At 48.0% G+C, this 20150-nt stretch overlaps 1 protein-coding gene across 1 annotated transcript; it reads left to right on the forward strand.

Moving 5' to 3' along the window:
* The first annotated feature begins 6061 nt into the window (after positions 1-6061).
* Positions 6062-18308, forward strand: LOC118638762 (probable histone-lysine N-methyltransferase PRDM7). The gene is given in 10 exon segments (XM_036274887.1): positions 6062-6130; positions 6438-6561; positions 6836-6943; positions 8194-8243; positions 11558-11714; positions 12320-12421; positions 12622-12893; positions 13304-13371; positions 15676-15859; positions 17973-18308. Coding segments are annotated over 10 exon segments (1470 nt in total).
* Positions 18309-20150: the final 1842 nt, after the last annotated feature.

The raw sequence follows: 20150 nt of genomic DNA on the forward strand, positions 1-20150 counted from the left end.
TGGTTCAGTGGATGGAGCGTCGTCTCATGTACTGAGAAGTCCTGGTTTGATTCCAGTTCTGGGCACATGCCCAGGCTGTGGCCCAAATCCCCAGTGGGAGGCATGCAGCCATTTGATGTTCTCTCTCACCAATGTCTCCATCCCTCTCTCCCTCTCCCTTCCTCTCTCTCTAAAATCAAAAAAGAAAAAAATTTTTTGTAAAACATGTGTGATGACAACATAAACTAAATAAAAATTGTATAGCATACAGTACACTTGTAGGCAAAAAAAACATTGTTAGAAGTGAAAAAGAGCACTTCAGATAAATAACTATTTCACCAGGAACTTCCAAATTCACCTACACATAATACCATACTGCCCATTATATAGAAAAATAGTGACCATCAGTTAACAAACACCAGAGTCAAACTCAGGACCCCAAACACAGACCCAGGACCCACAGCAGACCCCAAAGCAAAACCTAAACCCCAGACTGGAGCCCGGACCATGAATGCCAGCCACCAGATCCCAGAGACTGACTGACACAAAACTTCATACATCAGACCCCGGAGCATTGACCCATGCACCAAGAGGTCGCCGGTTCAATTCCCACTCAAGGCACATGCCCAAGTTTAGGGCCTAATCCCCAGTGGGAGGCATGCAGGAGGCGGCCAATCGATGTTCTCTCTCATTGCTGATTCTCTCTCTCTCTCTCCCTTCCTCTCTCGCTAAAATCAATAAAGAAAAATTTTTAAAAAATAATAAAACTGTCAGCCCTGGCCGGTTTTGCTCAGTGGTTAGAGCGTCGGCCTGTGGTCCAGAGAGACCCGGGTTCGGTTCCCGCTAAGGGTACGTACCTCGGTTGCAGTTTGTCCCCAGCCCTGGTTGGGTTGTGTGCGTGGCAACCACTCAATGTGTGTCCCTTTCACGTCGATGTTTCCTTCTCTCTCTCTCTCTCTCTCTCTCTCTCTCTCTCCCCCCCCCCTCCTTTCCTCCCTCCCACTCTACCTAAACAAAAAAATGGAAAAATGTCCTTGGGTAAGGATAAAAAAAAAAATAAATAAATAAATAAATAAATAAATAAATAAATAAATACAATAAAACTGTCGGTTATTTTACCAGCAAAAAATGGGTTTATTCAGAAACAGTAAAGAATTGCAATTTAGGACAAGCAACCTCTAGGAAAAGTCATAGGCAAATTCCACAAGTAAAGGAGAGGAACGTTATTTTATAGAGGGAAAGGAGGAAGTTGGGAGAGATCAATTTGAACAAAAGTCCATTGGAGAAATGCGTTCATTCAAGGTGATGCTAGTTTCTTACTAGCTGATTTGCTGTGGAGTTGGTTTCTCCTGGGAGACACACTATACCTTTCCTGTTGTGGCTTGTAATTGACAATTTTCCCAGTAATTGACCAGGGCTGTGCTATGTGAGAGTGCTGACTTCTGACCCACCAACTCCACTTTAGTGAGCTTTCCCTTTATTGAATTTCACAGTAATAATTCCAATTAGTTGGCTTATTTCCAATGCATGAAAATTATATTTCTGTGACCTAAACTAGGTAAGAGCCAGAAACACTCTTCTCATTTTATCTTGTGAAAGCCAGTAGCAGTTAAACTGACCCTCTTCTGTGGACCCCCCTGTCCTTAAATTTGATGTTGTATTTTAATACAAAACACTTGAAGGGTTTTTTCAGGGGTTTTGGTTTGGTTTTGTTTTATCTATGTCTTTTTATTTCTGAAAAGTTTTGTTTTTATTTTTGTTTTTGTAGAGACAGCGGAAGGGAGAGGGAGAGATAGAAACATCAATGACAGAGAAGCATCAACATTGATCGGCTGCTTCCTGCATGGTCTCCACTGGGGATTGAGCCCTCAATCTGAGCATGTGCCCCTGACTGGGAATCAAACCAGTGACTTCTTTTTTTTTTTTTTTTTTTTGAGTCATTCTTTGATGCTGCTGCTGCTGCTGTTGTTAATCCTCAGCCGAGGGTATTTCCTTTTTTTTTTTTTTTTTTAATCCTCACCAGGGGACATTTTTTAATATTTTGTTGAGATAGAGTGGAAGGAAGAGAGAGAGAGAGAGAGAGAGAGAGAGAGAGAGAGAGAGAGAGAGAGAGACATCGATGTGAAAGGGACACATCGAGTGGCTGCCACCCACACAACCCAACCAGGACCGGGGACAAACGGCAACCGAGGTATATGCCCTTAGCGGGAAACCCGGGTCTCTCCTCCGGACCGCAGGCCGAGGATCTAACGCTGAGCCAAAGCGGCCAGGGCGAACCAGTGACTTCTTGGTGCATGGGTTGAAGCTCAACCACTGAGCCACACCAGTTGGGCTACTTCTGAAACCTTTTAAGACCTACATTACTTAAACATACCTATTACTCGTATTGCCACTTCTTTAAGATTTAAAATTCTCCCAGTGCCTTTTCTACTATATTTATTTCATTTGTTGTGTTTGAATCTTTGAACCCTACGGGACTTATTTTGTGTCTACAAATAGTATGTTCAGAATTTACTGACTTACAGTTTCCCCTGATATGTAATGCAGTTTTCATCACACACTGCCTGGTTATACAGTCGTCCCTCGCCACTTTGTGCTTCAAAGTTCGCGACTTCCCTCTATCGCGTTGTTTTTTTTTTTCAAATATATTCATTAAAAAGTTGATCAAGACAGTGAAAATGATACAGCATGTGCTCAGTTGTCTGAGTCAATTATACACCCCTGTATTACAATTACAATTTAAAATACTGTATGTGGACTGTAGGCATATGTATTCGAGCACCCCAGGAATCCTTCAACGCCAGGTGCAACCTCTGGACCACTCCTTGTGTGCCGGCAATAACATTTTTCCATAAATTCAGGTCTGGTGAAACCAAGCCAATCAGAGCGTGCTTTTCATGGTTGGCTAGCCTATCCTCTCCCCATCCTGGCCACTGATTGGCTCGGCCTCATGCAAGTCCTTTTCCCTCTTATAGGCTTCTACATCGCTTCCCAAGGGAAGAATCTTTGCTCTTGTGTTTGCGATTTCTGAGAACTTTTATCTAAACCCCACGATGGCTCCTAAATGTGCTGCTTCTTCTAAGCCTTCTGACGATGAAACTAAGTGCCTAAAGGGTGTTATTTCATGTCTAGAGGGTTCTAACGATGTTAAAAAACATATTTAGAAGGTCGTAAACAGGTTTTCTATGCTCTAACTGCGAAAATATTCTATTTATAAACAGAATCATACTTCACGGAAATTCATTTATCGCAGTAGAGTCTGGAACTGATTAACCACGATAAAGGAGGGCCGACTATATAGTTCTTGCTAAAACTGGGTTTTACAAGGAAGGGCACAAATGGACCTGGAGAATATTTGGGATCCTGATTACAGTATGGTGAAACGAAGACTCTGTCAGGTGCCAGGAAGGCCACGTCAACCCTAAAGACCTGCCCCAGCTCGGGGATTCCAGCTCCTGACGGAACAGTCCCTCACCAACCCCGCTCCAAAACAAGCCTTGGAAACTGTCAAGCCGCGTGTACTCGCTGAAGGCTACCTGACAGGCACTTGCTGCCAATCATTGATGGGTAAGGCGGGGTTTCCACAGGTTGTGAAGACCCGCCCTCCTGAACCAACCCCGGCATTCTGCCCTTGACTGACAGGCAGACTCCACCCTATACCCCCGGTGATCGCAGCACTGATTGGCGGCTTGCGCCAGACGCCGCTATTCCTGCGGAAGCCTTGCCTCCGCGGCTCACACCCGCTGAGGGCGGGCAGCGTGCGGGGCTCGGAGAGGGCGCTCGGGCCAGGGTGGGCAGCGCGGCTGGAGAGCGGGAGACTGACAGGAAAACGGGGACCTTACCAGGCGAAACCCTTAGCCCGAGACCTTCAGGTTCAGGCCTAAGAGGTTCTGAATGCCTCCATCTTGAGAGGCTCCAAGTCCCGTCAGTCTCGAGGGACCCCAAGTCCACTATCCCGGAGGACCTAGTCTCCTAGCCCAGATGAACCCTAAATCCACCAATTATACCCTCAAACACCATGAAAACCACCATTCCCCTCAGCCCGGGCACCCTAAACCATGCACGCCCAGAAAGACCACATTTCCCCCAACACGGAGACCTGGAATGCCCGGTGCTGGAAACTCAGTATCAAGTAGCCTGAAGCCCCTTAGTGAGAGACCCCAAATGGCCTCAGCCTCCAAAGTCCCCAAGTCTCTCACCCCGACCACCCTAAACGTCCTCGGCCGGAAAGAACCACACCTTGTCCTGAGGGACCCCAAGTCTCCTCTGGCCCTTAGACACTAGGCCAGGTGGAATTCTAAAACCCCGTTTCTGTCGCCAGTACAGCCCCTCCCAGACATCAGGGCGCCACCAGCCTCACTCCTCAGGACCCCTAAGCCGCGGGGTCGCGCCCCTCAGGATCACTGACATCCCGGCTGTGCCTCTCAGGGTTCCTTGGCCTCGCCCCGGGGCCCTCTCACACCTGGCCTCTCCCCTCAAAACCCGACAGCCGGCCTCCCCCTCGGGCCTCTCAGACCCCCGGCCTCCCCCTCAGACCCCCGGCTTCCCCCTCAGACCCCCGGCCGCTCCCTCAGACCCCCGGCCTCCCCCTCAGACCCCCGGCCTCCCCCGCAGACTCCCAGCCTCACCCTCGGGCTCCTCAGACCCCCGGCCTCCCCCTCAGACCCCCGGCCTCTCCCTCAGATCCTCGGCCTCCCCCTCAGACCCCCGGACGCTCCCTCAGACCCCCGGCCTCCCCCGCAGACTCCCGGTCTCCCCTTCAGATCCTCGGCCTCCCCCTCAGACCCCCGGCCTCCCCTTCAGACCCCCGGCCTCTCCCTCAGAGCCCCGGCCTCCCCTTCAGACCCGCGGCCTCTCCCTCAGACCCCTGGCCTCCCCTTCAGACCCCCGGCCTCTCCCTCAGACCCCCGGCCTCCCCCTCAGACCCCCGGCCTCCCCCTCAGATCCTCGGCCTCCCCCTCAGACCCCCGGCCTCCCCTTCAGACCCGCGGCCTCTTCCTCAGACCCCCGGCCTCTCCCTCAGATCCTCGGCCTCCCCCTCAGACCCCCGGCCTCCCCTTCAGACCCCCGGCCTCTCCCTCAGACCCCCGGCCTCCCCTTCAGACCCCCGGCCTCTCCCTCAGACCCCCGGCCTCCCCCTCAGATCCTCGGCCTCCCCCTCAGACCCCCGGCCTCCCCTTCAGACCCGCGGCCTCTTCCTCAGATCCTCGGCCTCCCCCTCAGACCCCCGGCCTCCCCTTCAGACCCCCGGCCTCTCCCTCAGATCCTCGGCCTCCCCCTCAGACCCCCGGCCTCCCCTTCAGACCCCCGGCCTCTCCCTCAGACCCCCGGCCTCCCCCTCAGACCCCCGGCCTCCCCCTCAGATCCTCGGCCTCCCCCTCAGACCCCTGGCCTCCCCTTCAGACCCGCGGCCTCTTCCTCAGACCCCCGGCCTCTCCCTCAGATCCTCGGCCTCCCCCTCAGACCCCCGGCCTCCCCTTCAGACCCGCGGCCTCTCCCTCAGACCCCCGGCCTCCCCTTCAGACCCCCGGCCTCTCCCTCAGACCCCCGGCCTCCCCTTCAGACCCCCGGCCTCTCCCTCAGACCCCCGGCCTCCCCTTCAGACCCGCGGCCTCTCCCTCGGACCCCCGGCCTCTCCCTCAGACCCCTGGCCTCCCCCTGGGGCCCCCGGCCTCCCCCTCAGACCCCCGGCCTCCCCTTCAGACCCCCGGCCTCTCCCTCAGACCCCCGGCCTCCCCTTCAGACCCGCGGCCTCTCCCTCAGACCCCCGGCCTCCCCCTCAGATCCTCGGCCTCCCCCTCAGACCCCCGGCCTCCCCCGCAGACCCCGGGCCTCCCCTTCGGGACACTCAGACCCCTGGCCTCCCCCTCGGACCCCCGGCCATCAACCTCAGGGCCCCTCTGCTGCCCTGGTCACAGTCTCGGTGTCCCGTCCTCCGTCCCATCCGTCCCTGCACCTGGCTGGGTCCGCGTCTTCCCATCTCGACGCCCTGCCATTCGGGGAAACGGGCTGTCACCCCCTCAGCACCTTCTCCTTCCTCAGGCACCGTGGCCTCGGCTGGCGCACTGAGGGTCGCACCACCATGAACCCCAACAGGTGCCCGCAGGAGAGCCCCGAGGGAGAAGCGGGAAGAGCCGGGTGGAAGCCCAAGGTGAGAGACGGGGGTCCCCGGGGAGCGTGGGGCCAGCACTGGGGTGCCCTCGGTGGCGCGGGGAGAACGGGGCGCGGGCGGCGGCGGGTCGGGGCTCCGCTGGGGGAAGGAAGGCCCATAGTGCGCTCAGGAGCCGGGCACCAGGCGGGGTGGGGGTGACGGAGGTCGGAGAGCTTCGCTCAGACTCCCGGAGCCCACAGAAGCCTCGGCCCCCGCCCCGCCCCGCACGCACCCGCGGTGGAGAAGGCCCGGCTCCCACTTCTCATTGCATTTGTGAGTGGTTGACGGCATCTATCATCTGCTTTAGGCCAGAGATGCTTTCAAAGACATTGCTGTCTACTTCTCCCGGGAAGAGTGGGCAGAGATGGGACAATGGGAGAAAGCCCGGTACAGGAACGTGAAGAGGAACTACGAAGCACTGCTGCACATAGGTGCGGGCGCGAGCGGGCGCGGAGCCCGGGAGGCGGGAGTGCACCGGGCTAGCTCTCTCGCACGGTTCTGCTTCTGCTCCCTCCAGGGTGGGCGCCAATCGGGTGCCCGTCGCTCCTTTGTGTCACTGTGGGACTGGCACTGACCATGCAGAGCTCACGCCTTCTTCTACCCCCCCCCCCCCCCCATCCCACGGGAGCCAGTGCTCTGGCTTTGAGGTGTTTGTTCCTCCTTCAGGCTGATCGCTTTCAGGACAAAGGCTTTGTCTCTTTCCAGGTCTCAGAGCCCCTCGACCAGCTTTCATGTGTCACCGCAGGCAGGCCGCCAAACCCCAGGTGGAAGACGCTGAGGACTCTGATGAAGAATGGACTCCAAGGCAGCAAGGTGAGGCCCCGGGAGGATTCAGAGGTGCCCTCCTGAAATGGACCTGGGTTTAGGTGGGGCTGCAGCTCAGAAGTTACCAAGGAAACCGTGTTTGTTTTTTCAGCAAACAATCGAGGTACGAAACTGTATTGTTCCATAAGGGGCTATTCATACAAACTCTTTACATGTGTAAAATAATCATATCTTTTTATTGTTGACAGTATTTCAGAGCTACCTCATTTTCCCTATTTGCCCACCTCCCCACCCAGCCCTCACCAAATACAGAGAGAGAGAGAGAGAGAGAGAGAGAGACCTCTCCCTCCCAGAGCACCCCGTGCCATTCCCTTCCCCCTCTTTTTCCCCCACAGGCGTGCATCTCCTAATCTATAATGGACCCTAGGAGACTGGCAACCAGTAGAGCAATGGGCAGCAGCAGCTCATCCTGGGCTAACCCCCTGAACCTGTCTCCAAGATCCCATTTCTCTATCTTTCCAGTGAGCCAAAGCAGCCCCACATGGGCTATCCTGTTGCTGCTTCTGACCTAAGCCCATCCTTGTTTCACTGTCCCCAGCTTTAATAAACATACCCTCTAGATAAAAATAAATAAATCAGTTATATTTATAGTTACACTAATAAGCAGTAAATGTATAAAAATATAAAAGTAAATAAGAAATAACAAATTCAGAATAGTTACCATCACAACAGAAATAGGAAGGTCTGGCAGGGAATCAGTGGTCTAAGACCTGGATGCCCAACGGCCTGAAAGGGGACATATGGGAAAAATTATTAATTATGGTGATTAAGGGTTCTAGGCCAGGGTAGGAAATAGTTCATCACTGTATCAGGTCCTGATGTCAATCAGGGCATCATTCTATCTAGTTTCATGAGGGTGTGGTTGGTAGGGTGGTCCTGCTTTCATGGGTTTGGGGTTGAAACGCTGCTGAAGTCAAGATGTTACATGACCTTATTATTTTTTTCATGAAAGGCCAATTTTATTTTTATATAAATGTACTAGAAACCATATAAACATAGCATAACTCATACATTACACTTTGTCTATTTTTTTTTTAACATTTTAAGACAATTAGTTGATGTCCCCAACAGAACCATAGGCCTTAATGAAACCTCAAAAAAAAAAAACATTTTCCAATCATCCATGGATTGATTGTCTTTAGATTATTCTCTGATTCAGAATTATGTCTTCCTACTAAAAATCTCCAAATTTTTGAAACAATTACCAACCAAAACAATGGCTTCTTATTATCTTTTAGTCAAACCTTCTTGGGTGTCCTTCACAGTGGAACAAAATCAACACCAGAAGGTGAGTATTTTCTAAATCCTGTTGACAAGAAAATCTTCCTCATGGATACAAATGCAGGTAAGAGTAGGAAAATGCAGAGAGTATCCTAGGAACTACTGCCTTCCTTTCCCAATCTCTTCAATACAATGTCTGATATCATTAACTTTTTTTTTTTTTTTTATCCTCACCCGAGGACATTTTTGTATTTATCTTCAGATAGAGTGGGAAGGAGAGAGGGAGGAAGACAGAGACAGGAACATTGATGTGAGAGAGACACATTGCATGGTTGCCACCCACACAACCCCAACCGGGGACAGGGACAAACTGCAACTGAGGTACATGCCCTTAGCAGGAACCAAACCTGGGTCTCTCTGGTCTGCAGGCCAACACTAACCGCTGAGCCAAACCAGCCAGGGCTGACATCATTATCTTAATAGTTAATAACAACAGCAACAATAGTAGCTACCACTTGTTTTATTTTCACAATGTTTCACACTTTAAGAATTCTACGTGAAGACACTCAAACCCTACCACAACCCTAGGAGTAGATCCTATAACTATCACCATTTACAAAGAGGAAACTGAGGTTTTGGACATAGAGAAATGTTGGATTATATGTCTGAAATCACAGTATCAGTGGTAGTGCAATCTAATCCATAGCTTCTTCTCTAAACCACTTACAAACTCATTAAAACTTTCACAGTTTTATAAAGTTTACATTGTCTTATCCATATATCATTACACCATTCACCTGACTGGTGACTCCAAATGCAGCTCTTTTCTGCTGTGCTACAGTGAGAGATTCACTAAGATCCTCTGACTGATGGAAAACTGACATATAGGCAGCTTGTGCAGTGCATGGTCCCAGATGAACAAGGATATAGGTTCCCCAGCATCGCAGCCTCCTGCTCTAATAAAAGAAAGTATCTCCCATCCCTGAGGAGCTTCAGGTTTGATGATTAAGAAAAAACAAATAATAAAATGACTTAAGGACTTCATATACGTTACACACTAATCATATAGGTTACACACTATTCAATAGAAACTCATCCATCCAGAACTGATTTTAAATGCCCTTTCCTATAGAAGGAAGTAGCAACTTCTTTCTCTGAGCTCTATTTAGGTCTGTCTCATCTTGTTTGGAGGGGACAGCCTGCCTATCTCTGCATTGTGAGCTCTTTGGGGAACTGGTTCATACCGGATTCTTCTCAGAAGTCCCAGGCTCAGTTCAGGGGCCCCAGAATGTGTGTTGAATGATTTCATTTTTACAAATTAAACTAGAAGGGGGTCAATTAATACTGAAGATAATTTATGTGTGATTTCAAATATGGAGATGGCTGACAGGTAAATTGACAGCAGAACTGTAATCTCACATTCATACTGTATTAAATAGCTCACAAAACGCTTTGGTGAACGTCATTATATTTCATGTTCACTATGACATTAAGAACTAGCCAGTTTGGCTCAGTGATTGAGCATTGACCCATGCACCAGGAGGTCGCCGGTTCAATTCCTGGTCAGGGCACATGCCCAAGTTGTGAGCCAAATCCCCAGTGGGGAGCATGCTGCAGGCGGCCAATTGATGTTCTCTCATCAATGGTTCTGTCGCCCTGGCCAGTTTGGCTCAGCGGTTAGAGCGTCTGCCTGCGGTCCAGAGAGACCCGGGTTCGGTTCCCGCTAAGGGCATGTACCTTGGTTGCAGTTTGTCCCCGGCCCTGGTTGGTCGTGCGGGTGGCAGCCGCTCGATGTGTCCCTTCACATCGATGTTTCTCTCTCTCTCTCTTCCTCTCTCTCCCTCCCACTCTATCTGTACAAAAAATGGAAAACTGTCCTCGGGTGAGGATAAAAAAAAATCAATGGTTCTGTCTCTCTCTCTCCTTCTACCTTTCTCTCCCTCTAAAAATCAATAAAGAAAAAATTTTTTCTTAAAGAATTAGCATGTTAGCCCTGGCCAGTTCAGCTCAGAGGTTAGGTTTCCTCTAAGGGTACGTACCTTGGTTGCAGTTTGTCCCTGGCCTGGTTAGGGTCGTGTGGGTGGCAGCCAGTCAATGTGTCTCTCTCACATCAATGTTTCTTTCTTCCTCCCTCTCTCCCTCATGCTCTATCTGAAGATAAATGCAAAAAAAAAAAAAAAAAATGTCCTTGGGTGAGAATTTAAAAAAAAAGAATTAGCATGTTAGTCCGGCTGCTGTGGCTCAATGGTTTAGCGTCGACCCATGCACTAAGAGGTCGCCAGTTCAATTCCTAGTCAGGGCACATGCCTAGGTTGTGGGCCAAATCCCCAGTGGAGGGCAAGCAGGAGGCGGCTTGTCAATGTTGTCTCTCATCTATGTTTCTATCTCTCTCTCCTCCCTTTCTCTCTCTCTAAAATCAATAAAGGGAAAAAAACCATTTTTTTAAAAGAATTAACATGTCATAAATCAGAAAACTGATGAGACAGCTTGTGGTATAACCTTATTCCAACAGAATTGGTGGGAGCCAGCTAATCTAATCACAAATATTCTCTCCATGATACAGACATTTGCAAATTTAACACCATTTTCTTTATTCTCTATATGTGTTTCTGCCAACTATTTCCTTTTTTTTTTTTTTTTTTTGCATTTCTCATACAAGAATATTTTTTCCACGGCTTTTTAGAGAGAGTGGGAGTCAGGTAGGGAGGGGGAGAAAGAGGACAGAAACATCGATGTAAGACACACACATAGATTTGTTGCCTCCAGAATGTGCCCCAACCTGGGCCAGGGATCAAACCTGCAAACCAGATACATGCCCTTGACCAGGAATTGAGCCCGTGACCCTTCAGTGCATGGACCAATGCTCTACCCACTGATCCAACCAGCCAGGGCCCAACTATTTTTTTTTTCTTAAAATATGTTTTTATAGATTTCCTTAGAGAAAGAGAAAGGGAGAGAGAGAGAGAAAAACATCTATGTGAGATAGGCACATTGATTGGCTGCCTGCTGCACACCCCCTACTGGGGATTGAGCCCACAACCAAGGCATGTGCCCCAACTATGAATTGAACTGGGACCTCTCAGTTCATGGGCTCAATCCACTGAGCCACACCAGTGGGGGCCCAACTATTTATTTATTCTCTTCCCAATATCTTTGACTCTCACATTATAAAGTTGAAAGGAAAGAGCCTTAAGGCATGGGTTCTACTCTTAGATTCACTACCCACATAGGCCCTTACTTCTCCCTCTAATATTCATGATCCCCAGGTATTTCCAAGGGTTGTTGAAGTATTAATTAAAGTCATGCATGTGAAAATATATTGTAAGCCTTAAAGCATTAATGAAATATATGTTATCTTTTAATATGACTTTCACATTGAAGGCAATGTCCAGGACACCATTAAGTAATGAATCTAGTTTGAAGGAATTGTCAGAAACAGGAAATTTGCTGACCAAAAATGGCTCAGAGCAGGCCCAGAAACCAGTGTCCCCTTCTGGAGAAGCAAGTACCTCTGGACATCACTCTAGACAAAAACTGGGTAAGAACAAGTAATTTGAAGATTTTACTTCCTCTAAGTCCTCTAGAAAGGCTGGTAAGTATGGCCTAGGTATGTGAGGTAGACTTTGCATAGGCCTAGACTGAAGACTAAGCTGAGACTGAAGTTAGCACTGGAGCTTTGAGCAAATCTTATATATTCTCTGAACTTCTGACTGCTCATATTTAAAGTGAAGATAGGGACATATAACTCATATATTGTTTGAAAGCATTAAATTAAATTTAAAACAACTGAAACATGCAAGTTGTCCAATAAATCCATCTGTGCTAATAACAATCATACTTTCTTGGAGTTATATGCCCAGACCTTTACTCAATACATAACATATAATGTACCCTCCATAAATATTTTATGAATGAATACAGGTTGGAAAATTGAATCTGATAATGAGAAAATATAGAAACTAAAATTGAATTGGCCTTCGATAGTCAGTGTGGAGTCTTAGTCTCTCTTAGTTAATGCAGGAAAATACCAGAATAGATAGAAAGACAGGTGATAATTTGAGGGGAGGAGATTGTTTTCTGACAAAACAGGGACTAACACTCCAGACCCCACCACCCTCATTCACCTGCTCTTTTCCAACTTAGAACTAAGAAGAAAGGAGATTGAAGTTAAGATGTATAGCCTACGAGAAAGAAAGGGCCATGTGTACCAAGAGGTCAACGAGCCCCAGGACGATGACTACCTCTGTAAGTGACCCTCACCAAGAAGAATATGTCTTCATAAATTATTCATCTGGTTATTGGGTCCCCAAATCATTCCTTTCCTCTGGTGACCAGGACTACAAGATTGAGGCTCAATGATGTGAGTGCCTGGGTTCTCTCTGAAGCTCTTTATGTCCAAGAACATGCTCTATACTGTCTCTAATCCCTGTTGCTTTCACCTCCAGATTGTGAAAAGTGTCAGAACTTCTTCATTGACAGCTGTGCTGTGCATGGACCTCCTACATTTATAAAAGACAGTGCAGTGGACAAGGGGCATCCCAACCACTCAGCTCTCACTCTGCCCCCTGGACTGAAAATCAGAGCATCGGGCATCCCTGAAGCTGGGCTTGGAGTGTGGAATGAGGCATCTGATCTGCCAGTGGGCCTGCACTTTGGCCCTTACGAGGGCCAGATCACAGAAGATGAAGAGGCAGCCAACAGTGGATACTCCTGGCTGGTGAGAAGCGTTTACCTTTTCCCCTTTCCTCTGGCTTCCCACACCCTTCCTGCGGTTTGGTGGGACCCCACCTTCTTTCTACATGCTAGGACATGAGTGGGGATACGGTTAGCCCTGTGTACTGAATGGACTTTGCTTGAACATAGAGCTCCTGTTTAAGGATCAGAGGGTAAGTGGTACACACACAGAGGAGTGGCTCCTCCCTTGTGGGGCTCCTGCTCTAAGTGGACAAATCGATTCAGACGTGTTGATGATGAGTAAGAAAAATACCGTGTGGTCATCATTGACAGTTGAATCCCCAGGCAGGCTGAAAGAAATTTGATGACAATAGAGTAAAATAATCCTTCTGAATATTACCTCCCCACCAAAAATAAAAATAAACAGCTTTAACTTCTTTTCCTAAAATGCAGATCACCAAAGGGAGAAACTGCTATGAGTATGTGGATGGAAAGGATGAATCCTGGGCCAACTGGATGAGGTAATGTTGATAGGTTTTTGGGTGCCAGAGACAACACTCACCTCAAAGCCCACATATCTTTCATTCCCATCACGTCTCCCGCAGTGGTTCTCCCACAATCCTCTATTCCTCTTATTTTTTTTTTTTTCCACAGTGTTTTTCAAATTGCTTGATGTTTAGAAAAGAGATAAAAGTATAGCATATGCCCTCAAAATACAAATCTCTGTGCTAGACAAAATTTGGGCACTAGTAAAAACATTGAATGTCCGGCTGGTGTCGCTCAGTGATGGAGCCTCGACCCATGCACCAAAAGGTCACCGGTTCGATTCCCAGACAGGACACATGCCCAGGTTGTGGGCCTGATCCCCGGTGGAGGGCATGCAGGAGGCGGCCAGTCAATGTTCTGCCTCATTGATGTTTCTACCTCTCTATCCCTCTCACTTCCTCTCTCTGTAAAATCAGTAAAGGGGAAAAAAAAAAACATAACTTTGAGAACCCTAGACTCAGCAGGGACACTGGATTACAATTTATCTAATGAACATTAGTTAAGCATTTACATGTTCCAGTTTAGATGAAGGTATTCATTACTTAAAAAGATCACACAACCAGCCCTGGCTGGTTTGGCTCAGCGGTTAGAGTGTCAGCCCGTGAATCAGAGAGTCCCAGGTTCGGTTCCCCGGTTGCAGTTTGTCCCCGACCCTAGTTGAGGTTATGTGGGGTCTCTCTCTCTCTTCCTCCCTCTCTCTCTTGCTCTATCTGAAGATAAATACCAAAAATGTCCTCGGATGAGGATAAAACAAAATAAATTTTTGTTTTATCCTCACCCGAGGACATTTTTCGATATTTTGTTCAGATAGAGTGAGAGGGAGAGAGAGAGAGAAACATCGACGTGAAAGCGACACATCGAGTGGTTGCCACCCACACGACCCAACCAGGCCCGGGGACAAACTGCAACCAAGGTACGTGCCCTTAGCGGGAACCGAACCCGGATCTCTCCGGACTGCAGGTCGATGCTCTAACCGCTGAGCCAAACCGGCCGGGGCCAAAATAAATTTTTTAAAAAAAGATTACACAACCCATGTCCTTATGTAGGACTTACTGCAGACAGATATAAAAAAATTAGTTTTATGCCTTGGCCGGTTTAGCTCAGAGATTAGAGCATCGGCCTGTGGTCCAGAGAGACCCGGGTTCGGTTCCTGCTAAGGGCACATACCTCGGTTGCAGTTTGTCCCAGGCCCTGGTTGGGTCGTGAGAGTGGCAACCACTTGATGTGTCCCTTTCACATCGATATTTCTCTCTCTCTCCCTCCCACTCTATCTGAACAAAAAATGGAAAAATGTCCTCAGGTGAGGATTAAAAAAAAAAAATGGTTTTATAAATATGTAACTCTCGCCCGGCCAGAGTTGTTCAGTGGATTGAGCGTCGTCCCTATGGACTGAGAGGTCCTGGTTCAATTCCCAGTCAGGGTACATGCCTGGGTTGCGGGATCAGCCCAGGGTAGGTGGTGTGCAGGAGGCAGCCAATGGATGTATCTCTCTCACATTGATGTTTCTGTCTCTTTCTCCCTTCCTCTCTCGCTAAAAAATCAACAAAAACATTTTTAAAATAAATATTTAACTGTAATTTTTCTATTTTTTGAGAAGAGCACAGTGCCCGGATAGCGTAAACCAAGCATAGCCTAAACCTGTGAGGGCAGCAAATCATTCCAGCTCCAGTTCTAACTAGAATTGGGTTTTAAGCCTGCAGAGTAATAATGATCATAGGCCCATTTCACAAGGGGCTCTCTTTTATCAGGGGATAGAGATTGTGAATAAACTACTGTTGTTCTGTGTTATTTTGCTAAGACAAAGAAACCTCCAATCTTCTGTGGGAACCTAGGGGAGGCAAGTGAATAACACCTTAAATGAAGTGTGGGGAGACTGGAGAAATGCCCCTCAAGAAGAGATAGACAAGCTGAGTATTGAATGATGTAAGCTAATCTAGAAGCAGAGTCCTAGATCAAGCACCAAGTTCTGTGGTATTAAACTGAACCTAATTTAGAGCTTAGAGAATCTAGGGCTTTATGGACAATCAGGGTAGAGGTTGTCTGGAATCGGGCTTTGAAAAATGGAATTGGGCAGGATGATTACTGTAAGCAGGACTTGGAGATAGGAATTCACATGACCCTGTGGCAGAGGCTCAGATATTGAAAAGAAAGTTCCCCAAGAGTGTTGTGGGGAGTAGGCAACATCAGAGCATCAGGACTTTAGGTGAGGAGCTGGACATGGATCTGACATGGAACTCATTGCCTGTGACTTTCTTCCTTTTCATTTGACTAAATCCCAGGTATGTGAACTGCGCCCGGGATGATGAAGAGCAGAACCTAGTGGCCTTTCAATATCACAGGCAGATTTTCTACCGAACCTGCCAGGTCATCAGGACGGGCTGTGAGCTGCTGGTCTGGTATGGGGAAGAGTACGGCCAAGAGCTGGGCATCAAGTGGGGCAGCAAGTGGAAGACAGAGCTCGCGGCTGGGAGAGGTGGGCACCACTCTTCTTCTTCAAAGTGGAAAGAAAGAGATTTCTCCTTAGAAATTATCATGGTCCCGCTCTGAAGTACAGTAAAATGCACTCTAAAGTCAGTCGAGTTTCAAATCAGATGCTTCATAAATTAATGATTCTTTACATAGGTCTTTGACTCTTAGGAATAAGTCTTACACTTTTTTAAATTTTTATGTTTTTATGGATTTTATTTTATTTTTATCCTCATCTGAGGACATTATTTTCATTTATCTTCAGATAGAGCAGGAGGGAGAGATGGAGGAAGAGAGAGAGAGAAACATCAACATGAGAGAGACACATCAACCAGCTGCCACCCACACCACCACAACTGGGGCTGGGGACAAACTGCAACCGTGGTACATGCCCTTAGCAGGAACCAAACCTGGGACTCTCTGGTCTACAGGCAGACACTTTAACCGCTCAGCCAAACCGTCCAGGGCATCAGTCTTATACTTTTAATTTTTGTTATCATTTTTTAAATACTTCATGCACAAAACACACAACAGCATATAGTGCTGAAAGGCTTAGAGTCAAAACACCAACAAATTTTCAAGCACTTACTGGCTCTCTCACAAAGGCAGTTTTTTCTTTTCTTTTTTTTTTTTATCCTTACTCAAGGAAATGTTTCCATTTTTTGTTCAGATAGAGTGGGAAGGAGAGAGAGGAAGAGAGAGAGAGAGAGAGAGAAACATCGACATGAAAAAGACATATCCAGTGGCTGCCTCCCGCACGACCCAACCAGGGCTGGGGACAAACTGCAACCGAAGTACATGCCCTTAGCGGAAACTGAACCCGGGTCTCTCTGGACCCCAGGTTGACGCTCTAACAGGTGAGCCAAACCGGCCAGGGTAAAGGCAGTTTTTTTCTGACCCATTCTAGCTGCTGCTTCTAAATGTCCTCCATGTTTCTAAATGAAAAGTGTATGTTAATATGCATTCATTCATTAATTCAGTTAGTTGTCATGTCAGTTCATACTCTGTCACACAGTGTTCCAGGAGCTGGAAATACCGATTTACACAATGAGCAGCAGACGGGTGAAGGAGGGAAACCCAGCATGCATGTGTGCATAATATTACACAGCCGTTAGTGCTTTGGAGAAAACGGATCCAGGACAGGTGCCTGGGAATCACTGTAAGAGGAGGATGTGGTGTGGCAGTTGGTCAGGGAAGGGTCCTCTCCGAAGATAACATTTGCAAAAAAATACCTGTGGGCAAAGGCTCCTCTATAGGGGGAGCAGCTAGTGCAGGGAAGGAAAGAGGTGGGGCATCGAGCCGAATGAGGGCCACTCCAGTCTTAGTCTCAGTATACAGGGTAAGAACAGAGATCGGATAGATGCCTAGCAGCCTGGAAAAACAGTGCCTATGACCCGAGCTGAGACACTGGGGACTTTCCTGAGTGAGATGGGACAATTGTGCTGTTTCCCGCAGCACACTGGTGTGTTCTCTGTTCTAAGATTGTGCTTTGTTAATTTCTGGAAAATAAACTTCAGTGGGGAATGCCCTCAGAGATCACCTCATCTCCAAGCAAGGGAGGATGGTAGATTGGCTGGACAGGGATAGGAGTCAGGTGTGTAGGAAGTATGGTTGGGTAAATACTTTGAAACCAGACTTCCTATTGTATTTGAAATGGGCTAACACTGAATGAAATCAAGTCTGATTACTTGGTGTAAGGCTTGTGGAAGGCTATATTTTCATTTTATGATTTGTGGAAAACTGAAAGAGAAGCAGTTCCTAGTTGGGGGCCTATGGTTTTTCTCTTTAACGTGACTTAGAAGATACATGAATATGGAAAGGTCACTGCAGTTTCATCCATACAAGGAGTGAAACAGTCATGAGGCTACTTGAAAGTCCCTAAACTGGCAATATGTAGAAAAAATCTTTGATATGGGCTTTCTGGAGTTCTGCAGATATAGTGCATACAAAATGGAAAAAAAAAAAATAGCCTGTGAAGGAACACTGTGGGAGACACAGTTTGCATTGTCAACACAGTAAGAATGATTCATGCTACAGGTCCTACTAGGAGACAAAGCATACAGCCCAGTAGCCTTGTCAACACCTGACCTGATAAAACTTTCTCTTTCAGCAGAACCAAAGCCATATATCCACCCATGTCTATTCTGCTTTATGGCCTTCTCCAATCAGAAATTCCTCAGCCAGCATGTGAAACACAATCACCCCTCTGAGATTCGACCAGGAACATCTGCAAGAAAACACCTCCAATCAGAGGAACACTGCCCAGATCAGAATCAGCAGCAGCAACATATTGATACACACAGCTGGAATGACAAAGCTGAAGGTCAAGAGGTCAAAGAAAGGTCCAAACCTTTTCTTAAAAGGATCAGGCAGAGGAGAATTTCAAGGGTCTTTTGCAATCCTCCTAACAGACAACTGGGGAGCTCTATTGAGCATGAGAGAATGATAAAGGAAGAGCCCAGCAAAGGCCAGAAAGTGAATCCAGAGGACACAGGCAAATTATTTGTGGGAGTAGGAATTGTAACAATCAAGTATGGAGGGTATGGGCAAGGCCTCAGTGATGGGTCACATCTCATTACATACTCAGGGGAGAAGCCCCATGTTTGCAGGGAGTGTGGGCGAGGCTTTACATGTAAGTCAAATCTCATCAGACACCAGAGGACACACTCAGGGGAGAAGCCCTATGTTTGCAGGGAGTGTGGGCGAGGCTTTACATGTAAGTCAGATCTCATCACACACCAGAGGACACACTCAGGGGAGAAGCCCTATGTTTGCAGGGAGTGTGGGCGAGGCTTTACACAGAAGTCAAATCTCATCAGACACCAGAGGACACACTCAGGGGAGAAGCCCTATGTTTGCAGGGAGTGTGGGCGAGGCTTTACATGTAAGTCAAATCTCATCACACACCAGAGGACACACTCAGGGGAGAAGCCCTATGTTTGCAGGGAGTGTGGGCGAGGCTTTACATGTAAGTCACATCTCATCACACACCAGAGGACACACTCAGGGGAGAAGCCCTATGTTTGCAGGGAGTGTGGGCGAGGCTTTACATGTAAGTCACATCTCATCACACACCAGAGGACACACTCAGGGGAGAAGCCCTATGTTTGCAGGGAGTGTGGGCGAGGCTTTACACAGAAGTCAGATCTCATCACACACCAGAGGACACACTCAGGGGAGAAGCCCTATGTTTGCAGGGAGTGTGGGCGAGGCTTTACACGGAAGTCACATCTCATCACACACCAGAGGACACACTCAGAGAAGCCTTATAGTTGCAGGGAGGGTGAGTGAGTCATTAGCATAAATTGCACCTTAACAGCCATAGGAAAAATGCAGCCACTACACCCTTCATACCCCTGCTCTGAGGGAACTTTAGAGGAAGTCTAATGGCCCTTTACCACCCCCAAGAGTGTAATTAGTACAGAGGTAACTGGTTAAACAAATCCTCCAATTTCACAACAAAAGATGAGATAAACAGTTCTTTTAAGTGCTACAGGGATGTCAGCACCAATCTACATGTTGTTTGGCCTCCTGCTCTAATAAATTTTTTGTCTGTACAATTCTGAAGCCCACCTACCTCATTCTTTCCTCATCACCGAAAGCTGAGAGTTCCAGGAGGGCCACAGAAACTCAACCCCTGGAAAGGTGTTAGTTTGGAATCAATCTAGTTAGGTTACTGCCCAGGGAGAGGGATTTGAGACAGGCTTACCATGTTTGGAAAATTCCCTGGACTTCTGGGAAGTGGTGTCAGTTCTCCTGCTAAGCTCCCTACCCTCCTCCTTTGGCTTCGCTCGGATCCCCTCCTGGTTTCCTACGACCTCTGTAGCCTCAGATGTGAAAGCCAGGGAGGGACAAGCGCATGTACCTGTGCCTGGCTCGGTCTGGGCACCTGGTCTCCCTCACGCTCTCCTTGCTGACCTTGCCTGCCGGGTCAGCATCAGTGGTACATATGGATTCCAGATCAGTCCCTAGAGGGTGTGAGTCTCAGCTCTGCCCTCACCAGCTGTGTAACCTAAGATTCTCAACATCTCTGTACCTATTTTCTAACCCATAAAATGGGAGGGGTAACCCCAGCCTTTTGATGTGACATTCAAAGCTGAGCACAGCCAGAATCTGGCACAGAAGACAGCTGAGAACAACAGTCTCTTATTGACAAGCTTTCAGTGCCCATGTTTCCAGATCTTCAGTGGTGCACAAGGGAAGACAGAGACAGGACAGGGGCCTGGGAGCCAAGTTCAGAGCTTGAGCAGAGCCCTGGACAGTGTTGTTCAGTGCATAGAGTGTTGGC

The sequence above is a fragment of the Molossus molossus genome, unplaced genomic scaffold (assembly GCF_014108415.1).
Source record: "Molossus molossus isolate mMolMol1 unplaced genomic scaffold, mMolMol1.p scaffold_m16_p_21, whole genome shotgun sequence".
Classification (NCBI taxonomy): Eukaryota; Metazoa; Chordata; class Mammalia; order Chiroptera; family Molossidae; genus Molossus; species Molossus molossus.